At 35.8% G+C, this 15489-nt stretch overlaps 1 protein-coding gene across 3 annotated transcripts in view; it reads left to right on the plus strand.

The window, feature by feature from the left end:
- The window catches only part of SNAPC1 (small nuclear RNA activating complex polypeptide 1), a 29996-nt gene that overhangs the window by 3933 nt on the left and 10574 nt on the right, over window positions 1-15489 (plus strand). For 2 of the 3 annotated variants that reach the window (XM_036067726.2, XM_078053789.1), the window contains exons 5-8: window positions 4404-4562; window positions 6328-6396; window positions 7095-7157; window positions 10176-10326. In XM_036067726.2, the coding sequence (XP_035923619.1) occupies window positions 4404-4562; window positions 6328-6396; window positions 7095-7157; window positions 10176-10326 (442 nt within the window). The remainder of the gene's footprint in view (window positions 1-4403; window positions 4563-6327; window positions 6397-7094; window positions 7158-10175; window positions 10327-15489) is intronic. The other variant, XM_078053788.1, reaches the window with a different exon arrangement.

Below are 15489 nucleotides of genomic sequence, written 5' to 3' on the forward strand. Positions count from 1 at the left end.
GCCCTTGAAATTTAAAAAAAATTGTTTTATTGTTAACTATATGTTGAAGTTATACCTTCATCTATGGGATACTGAAATTTTTCTAATGATTTTAACCTACCATAGAATGCTTATTGTTCCTCCAAAGTATCAGAAATAATACATCCTAAATATATGAAAATTTATGGAATGAATCTTGAAACTCAGTGAGAAGCAAAAAGATGCAGAAGACTGTACTTGGACTCAGGATATTTAGATTCAAATACTGAAACCACCATTTGTATTTGACTTTAGATAGGTCATAAAACAAGAATTTAAAGTGACTTTATTTTTATTTTTTAATATTATGTATTCATTTCCTAAGTTCCTTTTTACAATGTTTATTTAAAACCCATTGAAAACAGTGAGGTTATTCTGATAAAACAAAAATTTGAAATCAAGAATTACAGATAAGAGCAGCTTTACCTGCTAATGTATTTTGGTATTTTATTTCAGTTGTTCAGTATTGAGAAAAAAAAAAAAAATCTTCCTTCACATGGATCATTAGTGAGACTCAATAGAATTTTACATACATGGAAAAGCAGTGCCCTGAGGTTAAAACAAAACCCTTTACAGGACTGACTACAGACTTGTAATCTATGATATATTCAAATTTCAAAAGAATGGATATATCTATACCTAAAGGGAGAAAGAGTTCTCATGAGCGAGTGAGTCTAACCAGGTAGCAGCCTTGGTCAGGTTTTTTAATTTCTTTGAGCCTTAGTTTCCCCCTCTTTAATATTAGGATTACCATCCTTATTTCATCCAGTTGTGAGAATTGAAAATGATTTATCTCGGAATAATGCTGAAGATGGCCTGTGGCACGTAGTAGGCTCTTGATAAATGTTACTTCTTTTTTTTTCCTCAACTCTATTCAGTCTTTTCCATATCAGGAGTGAAAGAGGGATCAGATCTTCGATATGCTCAAATGTTTCTCTATGTTTTAGATGCCATCATATTCTAATAACTTCAGCCTATCAGATTTCATCTATTATGTTTGTAATTAAGGTAGCACATTGATTTTTTTTTAAAGATTTATTTACTTAGAGAAAGAGTGTGTGTACAAGAGCTGGGGGAGGGGCTGAGGGAGAGAGAATCTCAAGCAGACTCTCCACTGAATGCGGAGCAGGTTGCGGGGCTCAGTCTCAGGACCCATGAGATCATGACCTGAGCTGATATCAGGAGTCAGATGCTTAACCAACTGAGCCACCCAGGCAGCCTAGCAAATTGATTTTTGAAAGTACTCTGGGTGTGCTCTGTAAAGTAACTATTTTTAAGCAAGAATTGTTAATTTAGAATCCATGGATGGCCTTCAGATGGTCCATGTATCCTTTCCCCCCTACATTTTATGATAAGCTGTCATACATATGGATGCTTGGTTGAGGTACCATAACTACTTTCACATTCTCAAAGGTGTTCATGCTCCACCCCGCACCCCCCTACCAAAAGATAAGAATTACTGCCTTAGAAGGAAGCTGTTTACCAAATGTCTAAAGACATAGTATAGTGCAGGAGCTAAACAAGATGTTTTGTATAGATTATTTTATTTCTCATAATATCCCTGCCAAATAGGTGTTTTAAACAATTTTTAATTATTTGTTAAACTTCAAGTTTATATTTAGGCTTAGGGTAAGGAGTCAGTTAGGAGAGGTTATATGGAAGAAGGAGGTGCAGGATTCCTGCTGTAGAGGAGGTAGGCAGTCTGTGATTGAAACCCACTGGAGAGATTACCTTGAGCAGGAGAAGGCATAATTCTTCTTTTGAAACTTGGAGAAAGGAGGTGAAAATGGATTCATATGATTTGTTGTGAAGAAGAAAAGTAGAAGGCAAACAGACCTGATAGTCTAAATTTTAAGAGAGGGCATTGGGGGTCCAAGGAATTGAGAATAGAGAAAGTTTGGAAAAGCCATGGTGAAGAACAAAAGGTTTGGGGATACCAGAAAGGATTTGCCAGGAAGTACTGAGGTTAAATCATAAAGAGGCAGAGGATGTTTTAGAACAGCAAGACATTACATTGTTCTTATCCGTATTCTTCTAATGAAAAAGATGATTTGAATCCAATTGGTTATAATTTTTGGTTGTGGACTAATGTGGTAGAATGTTAATTTTTTTTCAACATACCTTCTTAAACATGCTTTTTGATTTTAAGTTCTTTTCCTCTACGAATTAAAGGTTCTGAAGGTGTTGAATTAAAGGTTCCTCTTAAAAAAAATTGTATATGTCAGCAAACAGGTATGGAAGATTTTAGAGAACAGAACTGAGGTGATGCACAAAGGCATGTCCTTTTAGGGTGATTGGGGAGGAGGGTCAGAAGGGCCAAGCTACGGAATGCCTATTCCTAGAAGCTCCTGTATGAAGTCATCCTGACTAGGGTCTTTGGCTTGCCTCAGATCTTCTTTGAGAGCCTTATCCCTTAATACCTCAGTTGACTCTATCCTGTCCTAGTGTAGTCTTTGATCCATTCTCACTGATAATCCTTACATTTAATACTTGCTTACTTTCCTTCTGCGCAAATGCTATTAAATCTGCCCGTCAGCACCTGAATTTTTGTCATCATTTTGCCACTCATTAGTTCTAGCTTTGTGGTTAAGGAGGCATAATAAAATGAAAAGAATAGGACCAGAACTTCTGATTTCTGTTGAATCACTATATTGTACAACTGAAACTAATATAACTTTGTATGTTAACTATAATGGAATTAAAAAAAAAGTATATGGGGAAAAAGAAACTTTTGATTTTTAATTTTAACTCTGCTACTTAAATATGACCCTGAGCCAGTCATTTTATTTCTGAGTCTTTATTTATACGGTTATAATAATGGCTATGATCTGTTGAGTTTTCAACATATGCCAGGAACTATGTTAGACGTTTTATGTTGTTATCTCACTAATAATCTTAGTAACCCTTTAAAGGAGGTGGTATTTTCCTAATTTTAAAAATAAGGAGGGGCGCCTGGGTGGCTCAGTCGGTTAAGCCTTCGGCTCAGGTCATGATCCCAGGGTCCTGGGATTGAGCTCTGCATCAATGGGGAGCCTGCTTCTCCCTCCTCCCCTGCTCGTGCGCTCTCTCTCGCTATCTCCCTCTCAAATAAATAAATAAAACTTTAAAAAAAAAAACAAAAAACAAGCAGACTGAGGTTCAGAGAAGTTATTTCCATAAAGTACAGTACAGTAAGGTGCAGACTGGATTTGAATGTCCAAGTCTGTAAGGCTCTAAAGTCCATGTACTTTCTTTTATTTCTTAATCCTTTACCTTTATATAGTGCTTTACATTTTATAGAACACTCCCACTTGTATAAGCACACTTAATAAATACTTTTACACTGGGCTAGATGGCATCACTTAATTTTGTACAAATGTGGAATGTGATTCCCATATTGAGGGATTTGCTCAAAGTCAATCTAGCAAGTGACAGAACTCAGGCTCAAAACCAGGTCCAGCTAGTGGTCTTTCCCCTGTATTGTATTGCATGTAGTAAAATATAGGAGTACAGTACACTGTAAGCTGTAAAAAAGTTAGGGGCTCTCCATGGCTGGACACTATTCTCCTTTGAAGATCCTGCATATGTGAGCACTCACCACTACCCAGCAGTTTCTCATTGCTTTAACAGGTATCTGTCACTTCCATCGAAACCTACTGGAAATGAATGGAGTAGCCTAACTTGAGGATGACTCAGATGTTGCAGAGGTCATCTATGATGGAAGTGTCAGTAGTTCTTTGCTGGTCTTTGAGCTAAGTCTCCATACCAGTTTTATCTGATTTCTAAAGTCTGCCTATAACGTGTTATCTTTCTCCTTACCCCATAGACCTGCCCATTTGGCTGGAGGTTCTGGGGAATGAACGTCTAAGTAATAAATGATTCCTCAAATGTTGTTAAAAGTTGCCTTCTATTTCTTTTAATCCTGGATCTTACTAGTGAAAAAATGATGACGCTTACAGGCACATGGGCTTTGAGATTTGTGAAAGTCAGCGCATCTTTGTGGAGGATTGGATGAGAGTTGTTACATAGGAATTTATGGCTGAACATAAAGAATTATGTAAATATCTTTGAAATGATAATACGAAATTTAAAAAAATGTGATCTTAGTTATCATTAGTGATATTTAATGGTATACTACTAATAATTTTTGTTATGTCCTGTCTTTTCCCTGCATTTCTCCATACAGTGTATATTAATGTTTGTTGAGTTAAATTCAGTGAATCATTATCTCTGGAAAGCAGCCTCTTCATTAATAAAGTTGTACTATTTTGGTTGCATGACTATATTATTTTCAGTATATTGTAGCATATTATTCCTTATCAACTTAGTCATTTTATTTTGTGTTGGTTGTGCCTTTAAGTTTCTCCTCAAAAATTGAAATAAAAGACTCATCTTTTCACTTTTAGGAAATGCTGAATGTTCATGATCATTATCAGAACATGAAACATATAATTTCAGGCGATAAATCCAATCCAGACAAAGCCCTCAGCTTGATAAAGGATGATTTTTTTGACAATATTAAGAACATAGTTTTGGAGCATCAGCAGTGGCACAAAGACAGAAAGGTATGTGACTGCTTGTTTGATACCTCCCCATTGTATTTGCATTATACACTAATGGCTGGACATGGGTGATAAAATTGAGAGGCAGCTTAGTTGAGTAGCTATATTCTTCTGGAGTTAAGATTTCGAGGGCTTTATTTTTCTAGCTCTGGCTTTGCCAGTTATCAGCTATGTGATATTATTTAACCCTACAAACAGATTTTGTTACGTAATTATATAATTAAACAATTATTAATAACAATTCTATAATATGTGTTAAATAATATACATTATATATAATATCAGTGTAAATGTAGAGGAATAAGTAATCTTGATATATCACTGATTTATTATAATCTTTATAATTTAGCATTTTCCAGAGGTTGCACACTGGCAGTCTTTGGGTCAAATCCTACAGACAGGTGTGGTTTGTTTGACACAGTGTTGATCCTAATATTGTTTTAAAAAGTTGAATTACTCACTAGAATTTAAATTTTTGTGACTTCACTTAAAATTCCAGACATCCAGCTTCTCTTAAAAGTCAGTGGTTTGGGGGCACCTGGGTGACTCAGTCGGTTAAACATCCAACTCTTGATTTTGGCTCAGGTCATGATCTCAGGGTTGTGAGATCAAGCCCCCGTGTTGGGCTCTGGAATCAGCACAGAGTCTGCTTGAGATTCCCTTTGCCCCTCCTCCCATGTCCACACTCTTTCTCTAGCTAAAATAAATAAGTAAATCTAAAAAAAAAATTTTTTTAAGTCAGTGGTTTGGTAACACTGGTTCCATCTTTCTGCATGGCAGTAGACTGCTAGGCCTGAATTGTGGCTTCTTCCATTGTGATAGGGCATGCTCTCCCTGCCTTGGTTTATCTATTTACAAACTCATCAACACAAATCTTCGATTTAGTTTTCTGATCCAAATACTGATGCTAGAGCTCCCCGTTTTTCACAGTAATTTTTTTACCTAGAGAAACTTTTTTACTCTGGAAACTTCGTGGCCAGCCTTGCTAAATTTAACTTTGAAACCACTACTCCATCTTATTTTAGTAAATCGTTTTAGGAAAAAATAAAAGTAAAACATAAGCAATTTCTGATGATTTACTATGTATCTGATAATAGTGTTTTCACAAATGCTACATAGGTATTATTATTTTATATATTGTCTTTTAGAAAGATTGGCTGCCAGTTTTTGGTTTTCATTGTATAAAGGGAGCTGGTTCAAAAAAAAAAAAGGGAGCTGGCTCAAAACTTAGTTTTAGAAAAGATAAAGTGATGAGATGACAGTCTTAGAAAGGAGGAAACAATTTGCTTCTACCCACATTTATTTTAATGAGAGATAGTACATTTTAGACTGTTTGAATACTTTGTTACAAATGAGTTACACAAATGACCTAGGCAATTCATGTAAAAATCTAATAGGTACTCTCTTATAGTACTTTTATAGTACCCTTTTTTTTATAGTACTGTCTTTTAATAAACTCTAATTAGCATTACTAAGACTTCTGAAAACCGGAAGGAAAGGAGAATAAACCAGTTTTCTTACTGCTATATGAAGTGTATGTTTTCCTTCATTAGTTAGGAGGATTTAGGCATTTCATTGATAAATTTTACAACTATTCTGAAACCTAACCTTGATCTTAATGTCAGGTGGTGAACCATGCTGTAATAATGTGAAATGATCTTTTAGTTTTGTAGTAATTAAATGATTCTCATTGCTCTGAAATAATTTGCCATTGATTTTTAGTTAATTTGAATTATAAATGTGTATGTATAACTTTTTCCTCTTTCAGAATCCGCCCTTAAAATCAAAAGTTAAAGATGGAGAAGAAAAGAGAGAAGGAAATTCACAAGAATCAGAGGTCAGAAAAATTCACTATATGATTGTTTACAGGGCAATAGTTTAGTTAGCTTCTTTTCATTTGATGCGTGGCTGTGATTCTGTATACAAGTATCATGACCCTTGGTCAGTATTATCACAGTTATCAGACAATTCTGAAACATCAGTTCTCTGAAGCCTTAGTCTGTTCTTTACTGGAAACCCTATGAAAGACACATCAAGTGTAGATTGGGAGTGACGACGGTAAGTGTTTCTTCAGGGAAAGGGGAGGATAATGGTGGAGGGTGTTCTCCGTCCTTACATAGACAGAGTAGGGTTTTTGTAGTATGTCTTTTCTTCTTGTCTGACTTTAAACCAGTGTGGAGCTCTAGCTACTATTTACTGCTTCCTGCCTCCGAAGTTTTCATCCATCTTAGTGGATGAGACAAAGAGCCATCTTTGGGCATAGGCAGATGAGGGGGCAATGGCCTGATCACTAAGGCTTTCATTCATATTATCCTCCTTAAGTCCTGAATAATAACAATCATTAGCCACAAGGATGGTATTGTGGACCTGCTATGAGAATGTAGTATGCGTTTATATGTCTTTGGTCAATGTGTGTCCAATAAATGACCCTACCTTCTGTCTCAAATCTTATTTCTGATAACAAATACTTGGGAATCCATAATTTCTTTTAATGTTTATGTTTCTTTTTCCCATTCCTGTTTATTTTTTATCCAGAGATGTGAAAGGGCAGAATCTTTAGCGAGAATAAAATCAAAGGCCTTTTCAGTTGTTGTTCAGGTAAGTTATTTCTTTAGTAAGGTAATTTAGGTATTGACTTGATGCTTTTTTAATAGTATTATTATTTTTCATCAAAGTAATACATGTACATAGTTTAAAAAGTCTAATAATACTGTAGAGCTTATATAACCCAGCAGTCTCCTGGTTACCACTTCCACACCTATATTCCTAATCCATCTTCAACTTTTTCTCTTTTAGTTATCTCTTCTGGTATTTACCTGGAATTTTGATGCCTTTGTTTTTTATTGTCTTCCAGCTTTTAGTGTTCCTGATCATGGAAGGTTTTAGGATTTTCTCTCTGTCCCTTGAGTTTTGAAATTTCATGATAATTTAAGTTGGTGTAGATCTTTTTTCCATCATTGTCCTTGGCTGTCATGACAGGCATCCTTTTGATCTGATAGTTTTCAGTTCTGAGGAGTTTTTTTATATTGTTTCTTTGATAGTATTTGCTGCATTTTTGCTCCTTCTCTTGAATTTTTATTTTATTTTTCTTTTCAATCTCTGTTTTCAGGGAGATTGCTTAAACTTTGTCTTCTGAACCATTATATTGAATTTTTTATTTTTGCTGACTTTCTTTTTTATTGCTAAGGTCTTTTTTTTTTTCCTTCTCTGAATCTTTTCTTTAAAAAAATGTATTTCTTTTATCTTTATTTTTTATGTCCTTGAGGATGTTAATTACAGTGTTTTGAAGTTTATGCCTTTTCCCCCACAGTTCCTGTTTTTGTTTATTTTGATCTCTTTCATTTTGGTGGCTTTTTTCAAATGTTTAAAGAGCCTCAGATCTTATTTAAGAGTGGTCATGTGAAGATAAGACTTGTTACCCTCGGTATTTCTTTTTGTTGGATCGCATCATTTTTACCAGAGAGCAGTCTTCCATTCCCTTGTCTAGGGGAAAGAAGGGTAAATAAGCCCAACCACCAATGTTTTGGGAGCCTACAGAGAGAATCAGTCATGAGGCTTACCATTCTTTATGCAGGTTTCACTTACCTTCCCTATTTTCAGTAAGAGGCTTTGTCCTCTTCCTCAGCTATGCCATTCCTCAGGCCTACAGCGTCCCTGGTTTAGCCTCTCCAGAGAGCAAGCCTCCTGTTTTCTATAGGAGGTCAGTTGTGTAGTTTTGAGGTTGGGAAATGGGACACTATTGCTTTTGTAGATTTTCAGCATATCTACCATTTTTTAAAAATTTTTAATTTTATTTTTTTTAAATATTTTATTTATTTATTTGACAGAGAGAGACACAGTGAGAGAGGGAACACAAGCAGGGGGAGTGGGAGAGGGAGAAGCAGGCTTCCTGCTGAGCAGGGAGCCCGAGGCAGGGCTTAGTCCCATGACCCTGGGATCATGACCTGAGCCGAAGGCAGATGCCTAACGACTGAGCCACCCAGGTGCCCCTCTACCATTTTTTTAGACACATTTCTGATGATTCTAATTCCTGATCCCTTGGATCAGCTTGCTTTATAGTAACTTTCTCAATACAGGCAATTAGATTTTAGATTTCTTCATTCTGTTAAGTCAGCTATCACTCACTGTTCCAACTGCTAAATTTTTTTTAGCAGCTGCGTTGTTTTCTATTATCTCTGTTTTGTGAGTTTATTCAGAAATTTTCTTACTATCATTTTAGTGGGATTTCAGGAGGGAGAACTGATAAATTTATGTGCTTAAGCCCATATTTCTTCCTGGATTGTTTTCATGAGTCTAGGGGTGTCTTTTTTTTTTTTTTTTTTTAAGATTTTATTTATTTGACAGAGAGAGACACAGCGAGAGAAGGGAACACAAGCAGGGGGAGTGGGAGAGAGAGAAGCAGGCTTCCTGCAGAGCAGGGAGCCTGATGCGGGGCTTGATTCCAGGACCCTGAGATCATGACCTGAGCCGAAGGCAGACGCTTAACGACTGAGCCACCCAGGCGCCCCTAGGAGTGTATTTATTCTGTGGGAAATTACTATCATTTTCTAGTTGTAGAAATGAAAAGGAATAAATAAAAAATTAAAAGTGATTATAGATTAGTTAAGTGTTACGTATTTGTTATCCCACAGTAAATTGAGTACAAAATACTGTTGAATTAAAGCACCAAGGACAATAAGTTAATTAATCCAAATTGCTTTAAACCAGAACTGTTCCACATTATATAGTGCTAATTGATGTTTAGTGTGTATCTTAAGAGATTATGAGAATTAAATTGTAATCCCCATAAAGTGTGACAAGAGAGCGTCATAGCATAGCTGTAGGTTTTTTCTTTATTGAGGTACAATTAACATTTAACGCATGGTACTTGTTTTAATAATTGTTCATACCTGGATCTGAAAACTCCTGTAAGGACTCTGCTTAAGCACGGGAATTCATTGATAACAACTAAAATGTCCTTGCACTGTCCCTCCGTTTCTCACCTTTTATGTTGCTTTCACTGTCTTCAAGTGTTGTTCCTGACAGCCAGCTTTGCGTGTTCCCAGCTTTAGGTTCAATGGAAATGGAGAATTTTCCTTCCTAGTAGTTACACAGAATTCTAAAATTGATCTGTGATAGAGATCACATGCCCACCCATGAACAAGTCAGTGGCCGTGGTGATGTGAAACTTTTGACTAGATCAGTGGCACGTACCTGGAGCCAGGCATCAGGTGGTTCCACTCAAAAGACATGGTGGTAACTAGGGAACATAACTGTTCTTAGAAGAAAGGAAGAATAGGTTAGTAGACAGTTTTTTAAAAAACAGTACTCATCCTTTACACCTGTTTCCCAACCATGCAACAACAACTACATTTTAACCCAACAATTAACATTTTTTACCCAATTTGAGTAGATGGTGATGACAGTTGCAGGGAACCTATCCTGTTGTAAAGATAAAAGAGTGTATATATATATATATATATATATGCAACAAGTATTAAGCAAGCCAGTATAATGGTAAAGTACTTTATGACTTTTATTTTCCCTCATCTTTGTGTATTTTGTCTTTTCCTAAATTGTCTATCAGTTGGATTCATTTGTGATTCATTGTGGTTAACTGGATTTCTAACTCTCAAGGCATCCAAGTCAAGAAGGCATCGTCAAGTCAAACTTGACTCTTCTGACTCTGATTCTGCGTCTGGTCAAGGACAAGTCAAAGCAACTAGGAAAAAAAGAAACAAAGAAACATTGAAATCAGCAGGAAGGAAGATGTCTTCCAGAAACAGAGGTAACTTTTTAAAGTCTTTTTGAGACTCAACAAGGGATAATGGATCTTGTTTACAACCTCCCCTCCCTGTTTTTTCTTTATTAAAAGGGATTAGATACTTGTTTGAGAACTTTGTGAGATTTAGTATAAAAAATAAATTAATTATCTTAGATTCTTAGAATCTTACTGCTTAAAGGGACCCTAGGAGTTACCAAATTCATTATTTCATAGATGATGAAATTTAGGTCCATACAGATTAAATAATTTGTCCAAAAGTGAAATAGCTGTTTATAGAATCAGTCTAGAATTATCCAGAGCATACTTAATAAGTACTTTTTGTATGTGAATTAAACTTACGTGTAGAATTAGGTGAGTTATACATTCTATAAACTATATTTCCCTTTAGCTGCATTAATTAAGATGTACCTTTTCTTTTAAAATAGTGTGTCTATAACATTAACCTTGGAATTTGATTCTTAAAGAAATGACTATATATTTTAATAGTTTAATTTTTAAAAAATTACACGAGTAATATATATTCACCATACATAAAGTTGGAGTCTGATTAGCAGGCTTACAAGAAAAAAAAGGCATTAGAAACATTAGTAAATATTCAATGCCTAATATAAAACACACTCCCAGCTACTAGTACAGTATATAAAGATATGTTATGGCCTTTTATTTATTTTGACAGAGAGAGACACAGCGAGAGAGGGAACATAAGCAGGGGGAGGGAGAGAGGGAGAAGCAGGCTTCCCGTGGAGCAGGGAGCCCGATGCAGGGCTCGATCCCAGGACCCTGGGATCATGACCCGAGCCGAAGGCAACGCTTAACTAAGGTGCCCCTGTTACGGCCTTTTAACATAAATGTTTTCCTTCCTATATTGAGGCAGTGGAAGGAGAATTGAAGTTAACATAGTCCAGATATGATTAAGTTCGGTAACAGTTGCTTGAAGTATACTGAAAATTCAGAGAAGGAGAGACCACATTTGTTAAAGATAATCAGGAAATACTTCAAAAGCAGAATTTCTTAGTTCTTTTTACAAGGCTGCAGATACTGGGAAGAAACCTGTTAGACCAATCTCACTTACAAGTATTACTGAAAAAAAATCCTGTTACATGTATTGAAAGAATCCCAGCTATAAAACAACTTGACTGAGTGCATTTTGTTCCAGAATGCAGGGATGGTGCAATTAGGAATCTCTCAGTATAATTTGTCATACAGATAGGTTAAAGGGGAAAATGTGAATTCAGTTTAATAGTAACCCAAGAAGACTGATAAGATCTAGCATCCATTCTTGATTAAAAAAGGAATCCTCTAGATTAGGGGGTCAGCAAACCTGTTGTTAAGGGCCGGTCAGCAAACTTGTTGTTAAGGGCCAGAGGGTAAATATTTTAGGCTTCTTAGGCCATAAGATTTCTGTCACAGCTACTCAGCTCTGCCATTGTAAGGCAAAAGTAACCACAGACAATACATAAACAAATGAATATGTTCCAATAAAATCGTATTTACAAAAACAGGGTTAGGCCAGATTTAGCCTGGGCCCATAGTTTTGTCAACCTCTGCTCTGGATAAAAGTAGTTGGTTATACTTCAACTCAAAAAAAGTATGTATGTGAGTGTGTGTTATTTGACAAAAGGCCACCTCATGTTTGTTGGTAATACATAGAAGTATCACAATTGTATTACTATTGCCTGTCAATGTAATTAGGCAGGAGAGTGAAGTAAGACATGATCTCAGAAAAATTATAAAATTATCGTGATTTACAAATGACTGATTTTATGCGTAAAAATATCTGAAAGAAAATTCACTGGAAAAAACATAGGAACACAAAATTTAGTAAGGTAAGGGATACCACTATATACCTTACAGAAATTAAGAGGATAATAAGGAAAAATTATGAATACTTTTATGCCAATAAGTTAGTTAAGTTAGATAAAATGGGTGTATTTTTTAAAAGACATACATTTCCAAAACCAACAAGAAGAAATAGAGAATTTGAGTAGTTCTACGTTTATTAAAAAAGTTAAATTCCCAGATGACTTTGCTGGAAATTCTAGGAAACATTAAGGAAGGAATACTATGCTGTTCCTTCAAAAGACACAAGAAGGAATACTTCCCAGCTTATTGACATTTTAAGAAAAGACAAAGATTAATATCCCTCATGAACATAAATGTAAAAACTTTTACAAAATATTAGCAAGTTTAATCCAACAGTATATTAAAAGGACAGTATAGTAGGACAAACTTAGGTTTATCCCAGAAATATAAGGCTGGTTTATTTAGGAAATAAACCAGCATAATTTACCATATTAGCAGAATAAAGGAGAAGGACTATATAATCATCTCAGTATATGTAGACAGAATATTTGACAAAATCCAGCATCTATTCATGATAAAATCTCTGAGAAAATTAGGATTAGAAAGGAACTTCCTCAGCCTGATAAAGGACGACTTTGAAAAACTACAGCTAGCATCATACTTAATGGTGAAACCATACTTTCCCTCTAAAATTGGGAACAAGGCAGGATGACTGTTCATTGCTCTTCTTATACATCATACTGGAGGCCCTAGCCAGTGAAGTAAGGCAAGAAAAGGAAATAATAGACATTTAGATTAGAAAGGAAGAAATAATACTGTGTCTGTTTGCAAATGAAATTATTTTTTACACAGAAACGGTCTCAAAAATTCTACACAATAGTTACCAGAACTAATTAAGTGAGTTTAACGAGATCACAAGGTACAGGGTTAGTGTTTCTGTATACTAACAATGGAATAATTAGTAATTGAAAAAAATGTTAAAGTATAATAACACAAAAACCACAAAATAGTTTGGTATATAGGTAACAACATATGTGCAGGGATAGGTATGCTGAAAACTACAAAACGATGAAAGGAATCAAAGAAGATTTAAGTAAATGGAGAGATAATATGGGCTTCATGGATTATCAAACTCAACACCCAAAGAACAAATAATCCAATCAAGAAATGGGCAGAAGACATGAACAGACATCTTTCCAAAGTAGACCTCCAAATGGCCAACAGACACATGAAAAAGAGCTCAGCATTGCTCGGCATCAGGGAAATCCAAATCAGAACCTCAATGAGATACCACCTCACACCAATCAGAATGGCTAAATTTAACAAGTCAGGAAACGACAGATGTTGGCGGGGATGTGGAGAAAGGGGAACCCTCCTACACTGTTGGTGGGAATGCAAGCTGGTGCAGCCACTCTGGAAAACAGTATGGAGGTTCCTCAAAAGGTTGAAAATAGAGCTACCCTATGACCCAGCAATTGCTCTACTGGGTATTGACCCCAAAGATACAAATGTAGTTATCTGAAGGAGTACGTGCACCCCGATGTTTATAGCAGCAATGTCCACAATAGCCAAACTACAGAAAGAGCCAAGATGTCCATTGACAGATGAACGGATAAAGAAGATGTGGTATATATATACAATGGAATATTATGCAGCTGTCAAAAGGAATGAAATCTTGCCATTTGCAATGATGTGATGGAACTGGAGTGTATTATGCTGAGCGAAATAAGTCAATCAGAGAAAGACATGTATCATATGATCGCACTGATGTGAGGAATTCTTAATCTCAGTGATGGGGGATGGGAGGGATGGGGTGGCTGGGTGATAGACATTGGGGAGGGTATGTGCTATGGTGAGTGCTGTGAATTGTGTAAGACTGTTGAATCACAGACCTGTACCTCTGAAACAAATAATACATTATATGTTAAAAAAAAGAAGATAGTAGGAAGGGAAAAATGAAGGGGGCGAAATCGGAGGGGGAGACAACCATGAGAGACTATGGACTCTGAGAAACAAACTGAGGGTTCTAGAGGGGAGGGGGGTGGGGGGATGGGTTAGCCGGGGGATGGGTTAGCCTGGTGATGGGTACTAAAGAAGGCACGTATTGAATGGAGCACTGGGTGTTATACGCAAACAATGAATCATGGAATACTACATCAAAAACTAATGATGTAATGTATGATGATTAACATAAAAGATAAAATCAAGTAAAAAAAAAAAAAAGGAAGACCAATACAGTTAAGTCACCTAGTCCTATATTGTTCTGTAGATTAAATGTAATCCCAAGAAGAAATCCCAACAGTTATATAAATAACAAGCTGATTCTTTTTTTTTTTTAAGATTTTATTTATTTGACAGAGAGCGACACAGCAGAGGGAGTGGGGGAGAGAGAGGGAACACAAGCAGAGGGAGTGGGAGAGAGAAGCAGGCTCCCTGTTGAGCAGGGAGCCCGATGTGGGGCTCAATCCCAGGATAACAAGCTGATTCTTAAGTGTATATGGAAATGGAAAGAAACTAGAGTAGCCAAAACAAGTTTTGAGAAATAACTATAAAGCTTCAGAAATCAAGACACAGTGTGCTATCTGCAAAAAGGTAGACACACAAGTCAATGGAAGAGAATAGAGAATCTAGAAATAGATTTGTACTTATACGGTCAATTTTATTTTTGACAAAGGTGCAAAGACAATTCAGTGGAAAAAGATAGTCTTCAGTAAATGGCGCTGATATAATTTTATATGCATATGCAAAAAACAGATCCTCAACTTATACCTCTTACCATATACAGAAATTAACTTAAAATGGATCACAGACCTAAATATAAAAACTAAAATCATAAAACTTAAAGATGAAAACATAAAAAATGTCTTGGATTGGGCAAAGATATTTTTATATATGACATAAAAAATACAAGCCATAAAAGAAAAAAATTGATAAATTGGACTTGCCTCAAATTAAAATTCTTTGGAAGACACTTTTAAGAAAACGAAAAGACAGGCCACAGAGTGGGAGGAAATATTTGCAAAATAGAACCCTGATAGAGGTCTTGTATCCAAATATATAAAGAACTGTCAAAACTTAGTAATAACGCAATTAAAAAATGGGCAAAAGATTTGAACAGATACTTCAAAGAGAATATGTGCATGGCAAATAAACATCTTGAAAGATGTCTGACATCTGTAGTTATTAGGAAATGGAAATTAAAAGCATAGTGGCATTCTGTTACTCCCTGTCGCAATGGCTACAAAAAACAAAACAAGAAGATTGGCAATAACGAAAGCTGATGAGGACACAGAACAGTTGAACCTTCATACATTGCTGGTGGGACTCCAGAATGGTATAGTCACTTTGGAAAACTTTTTGGCA

This window comes from Halichoerus grypus, chromosome 8, assembly GCF_964656455.1.
Source record: "Halichoerus grypus chromosome 8, mHalGry1.hap1.1, whole genome shotgun sequence".
In the NCBI taxonomy this organism is placed as follows: domain Eukaryota; kingdom Metazoa; phylum Chordata; class Mammalia; order Carnivora; family Phocidae; genus Halichoerus; species Halichoerus grypus.